This window comes from Canis lupus, chromosome 26, assembly GCF_003254725.2.
Source record: "Canis lupus dingo isolate Sandy chromosome 26, ASM325472v2, whole genome shotgun sequence".
NCBI classification, from domain to species: domain Eukaryota; kingdom Metazoa; phylum Chordata; class Mammalia; order Carnivora; family Canidae; genus Canis; species Canis lupus.
Genome location: NC_064268.1, coordinates 26,424,031 through 26,428,472, shown reverse-complemented (window position 1 = coordinate 26,428,472; position 4,442 = coordinate 26,424,031). Strand labels below are relative to the sequence as shown.

The following is a 4,442-nucleotide window of genomic DNA, read 5'->3' as shown; positions in this document are numbered from 1 at the left end:
GACTTTGGTCTTCAACGTCAAATTACTAGATGAGGACAAGTGTGTTAATGCCATTTGAATAAGAAGCTTCCCACAGGGAGCAGTGAGCTCACCGAATCTCACAGTGGATATATTTTGGACCAGAGGCCCCTCTACATCATTATAAGCAGAAAAGGAAAGAGGAAGCACAGGCTTGGTGGGTCACCCTGGAGAGATGGACATAGCCTGGTGGAGTGTGGATGGGTCAAGTGACAAGGAAACACTGGGCAGGAGAATGGGGCCAGGGAGCCTCTCCTCCCATTGTTCTGTTGTTGATTCGTCCTCTCACTCTTTATCCTGCCTTTAAGGCTGAGACATTCTGAACCCGTGAAGAGGTTTTGGTTGCACTTCCCCACTGATTGAAATCACTGTGTAACTACTACTACTACTTAATCCCAGAGCACAGTAGTAGTCAGCCTCGTCCTCAGGCTGGGCTCCTGTGATGGTGAGGGCGGCTTTGTTCCCAGAGATGGATCCAGTGAAGCGATTAGGGACCCCAGAGGGGCGGCTGTTTGTGTTGTAGATAATCATGCGAGGAGCCTGCCCTGGGGTCTGCTGGTACCAGTTGGGGTAGTTACTTGTAGAGACTGACCCGGAGCTGAGGCCACATGTGAGTGTGACTGTCCCTCCTGGAGACACTGAGAGTGATGGCTCCTGGGTCACCACAGTCTGAGAATCTGCTCCTAAAACCAAGAGGAGAGAAAGGTGTTAAGGGAGACAAGGGTCACATGAGTCCCTGCTTTTATGTGCTCCCTCCCCGCCAGAGGCAGAGTCCATTTCCCTGACCTGAGCCATAAGCAAGAAGCCCAAGGAGAATCAGTGTCCAGGCCATGGTGGGGACCCTCACAGGATGCAGGCTGCTCAGGCTCCTGGGCTGGAGTGGGATGTCCTCAGGCCTTTTCATGCCTCTCAGACCCATTAGGGGGATAAAGTGCTTTATGCAAATCAGCTTCCTTTCTCTCCCTGCCCCAGTGTCACCCTGTTGTCCCCTGCAGGAGAGTTTGAAAGAGGCATAAGCTGGAACTTCTCACAGACCAGTGACTGCAGGGTGACTAGCACACTGAGTGACAGGGATGACATCTTTCACCAAATCAGCTCCCCCGCATACTTGGTGACTAGTCTCAAGTTTGTTCTCTGGAAAGGCTGAGAATGAATGAGGACATAGATGTATTCTCCACATTCTGGCCCTGCTTCTGGTTCATCCCAAATCTATCCCAGCTCTGGGAATATTTTCTCCACCACCCCACCCCACCCCCGCCCCGCCAAGACATCCATGATTGTCTCCTGCGAATCTTAATGGTCACTCCTCCAGCAGTGAGTGCACTTGGAACCACAGATCCCACATCTTGGTGGTGAAGGGAAAGGGTGTCCTCTGACTCAGTCCTAGAACCTATTTCTGATATCCAAGGGGGAGTAGAGTAGGGCTAGTTGAGCCCATACCGAGTGAACCTCCAGGTTGGTGAGGCCACCATTGTTCGTTCTAAGAAGATGTCTATTTTATCAAGGCCATCAATGTAACTGTAGCATTTGAGAAGAAATAGTCAGAGGGTAACCATGAAATTCAGAAGCAACTGTCCTCATGGGGTATAACAAATAGAGAGAAGTATGCCTCATGATCAAACACAAAAAGCACACTGTGTGCCTGACTGGCTCAGTCCATAGAGCTATGATGCTTGATCTCAGTGTCATGAGTTCAAGCCCCATGCTGGGCTTAAAGCTTACCTAAAAATATATATAAATGAAATTAAAAAAAATAAAAGGACACTGTATGAACAAGGGGGTGAGTCCATTAAGATGCTTTTTCAATTCCCTTTGCCTTTGTGCTCTGCTAAGGTGCAGAAGGACCTAGAAGTATGGAGAAGGGTCTGGTAGTTAGGAGGACTGTCAGGAGGGTGTGGAAGGCGGATGAAGCTCAGGGCTGGTGTTCATCCCCAAATGAGTTATAAATACAACTGCTCTTCCTTTTGGAATCACTAGTAATTTTTGTGTTTGATAAATCTTGCAGGATTACTGTCTCTTTGCATGGGTTTGAGGTCTGCAACTCATATCAGAGAAAAATACTCATACCAAATGATTTTCCTATGAAACTTTTATATCTTAGACAGTGAAGAGAACAATAGGTAATTTCGTAGCTATCAAATTTTGAAGTGAGGAGCAAAATTCACACTCACGATAAAAGGAAGAGGTACGCCTGGGTAGTTTAGTGGATGAGCATCTGTGTGTCTGCCTTCGACTCAGGCTGTGATCCTGGAGTTCCAAGGAGAGCCTGTTTATGCCTCTGCCTGTGTCTCTGCCTTCTCTCTGTGTCTCTCATGAATAAATAAATAAATAACATATTTGTTTTTAAAAAAGAAAGAATTAGAAAAGTGAAAACAAATGGTATGTTTCCGTAAGTCACTATAAAGTATTGGAATAAATGAGAAAGACTGATACAAAATAACAACTGAAATGATGACAGATAAGGGCTCGATAACTTACTGCATGTGCTATCATGGGCACATTTGGAAGTCATAGTTAGCACCAAGGGTCCCTGAGGGTAGCCACCTGGACACACTCTCCCAGGCCTTCCCCAGGCACCAGGGTCCTATTCACTATCCCATGGGATAGACCTGTGTGGGATCTGCAGCCACAGGTAAGTGGGATTGATGGGCTGTAGATGGGAGAAGCTCCCAGCATCCTAGGAGCCCTTCACCCCAGGAAGGTAGTAGAGCAGGAGCAGCCCCCTCACCTCCATGGGTTTGAATGGTCCTGCATGAATCAGAGTGGAGCTTCCTCTGGTCTATGCTTGGATCTGAGAGGACATGGTGATACAGGCTGACCAGGTGCTATGGAGATCACTGTGTCCCCTGTGCTGTGTCCTGTCAGATCACTGTTGTCTTTCACAGGGTAGCAGGGAACCAAAACTGGGAGCTTGGGGGCTCTACCCCGGTTGGGGCATCTGACACATGGCTCAGGGTGGCTTCTCATCTGCTTCCTATCATTCCACGTTCCTCATCACTGAGAGACTGCGCACAACTTCAGCCCCAATCTTCCCTAGTGATTAAGGGGAATATTCTTGGAGATAACATGACTCTAGTGACTTATTTGTTGAGTCATTTGTGCAACTATCAGCTGTCTTCATAAAAGAGATCATCCTGTAGTTCTCACAGGATGGGTGGTGCTCCTTTCACTGATTTGCTAGAGTGAGAAAATGAGTTTAGGCCATGTCGTCTATTTTAAAATATATTTTAAACTATTTTTTAAGCAAAGACTTAGACACAGTGGATGGCAGAAACAGCTCCATCTGTATCACAGCCCTGGAAGGAGGGTCAGAAGGAGACAGGGATATGATGACTAACCACCTGTGCCCACATCATAGGAACAAAAGAAGAGCCATTGCCCTTCCTCAATACCCCTTACCCTATCATTTTCCCCTAAAAGAAACTCTTTATGCAACCAGTGAGGAGGTGAATAGAGGACCCAGGACAAGGTGGAGAAGCCCTGAGCTCTGCTTGCTGAGGCCTGATTGTCGGCATGGAGACAGTCACTTCCCAGTGTGTCCTATCCTTTGCCCAGGAAACACTGCAGTTTGAGTTCAGGAAGCAAATTATTTTTGTTGTAGGATCACCTTGTCCATCTATCTTTCTATGAAAATGAGGTCTGGGCAGTTTCTTCCATGATGTAGTGGAGGACAAAATATGAGGCCTGTGGGATTCAGAGTTCAGGACTCTTGTGGCTTCTGGGGACCCAGGTGCAGGAAAGTCACCCACAGTGAGGGCCCTGCTTGCTCTAGTGTGCAGGGGCCGGTGATAGATTTTCCTGGTCTACCCAACCCAGACCCTCTCAGGAGCAGCCCACTCGCGCCCCCTGCTGGCCTCAGACACCAATTGTCTTACAAATTAGGTGATGCACTTGGTTTGTATTACAATGAAACCTAATTTTAAAAACTTTATAAATACACAAAATGATGGTGTCCTGTTGTTTTTCGCTGGAAAAAATATTGGACGTGTATTATTATGTTTGTTTTATATCTGAAGGAAATGTTTCTGACTTTATCACTTCATTTTGTTGCGTCTCTAATAAAAAATGACTGAATCCTGCTTTTTATGGACCCTTTCATCCCAAAACATTCATATTTTACTCAACTTTAAGACTCAAATATTAAATATAATCAATTCAGACCCATTGCATCCCCATCTCTGCATGGATGGTCAACATTTAGTGTCTCCTCGAAGTCAGGAATCTGGTCATGGCCTGCCAATAAGACAGGATCGTATTTGTACACACACGTGGTGGAAAATGTTTCTGTCCTCTCCTTCATCTGGGTCTCTCACTGCATGCAGCATCACTATAAGAGTACCCACCAGTGGTAATCAGCCTTGGCCTCAGGCTAGGGAACCAGAGAAGGTCAGGGGAGTTTTACATCCAAGGAGGGAAACTGAAAG

The 4,442-nt window shown here is 46.6% G+C and overlaps 1 gene segment (V, D, J or C); it reads right to left on the bottom strand.

Moving 5' to 3' along the window:
- Positions 1-306: 306 nt before the first annotated feature.
- LOC118352449 (immunoglobulin lambda variable 8-61-like) lies at positions 307-960 on the bottom strand. The segment is given in 2 exon segments: positions 307-701; positions 805-960. Coding segments are annotated over 2 exon segments (513 nt in total).
- Between the last annotated feature and the right edge of the window lie 3,482 nt (positions 961-4,442).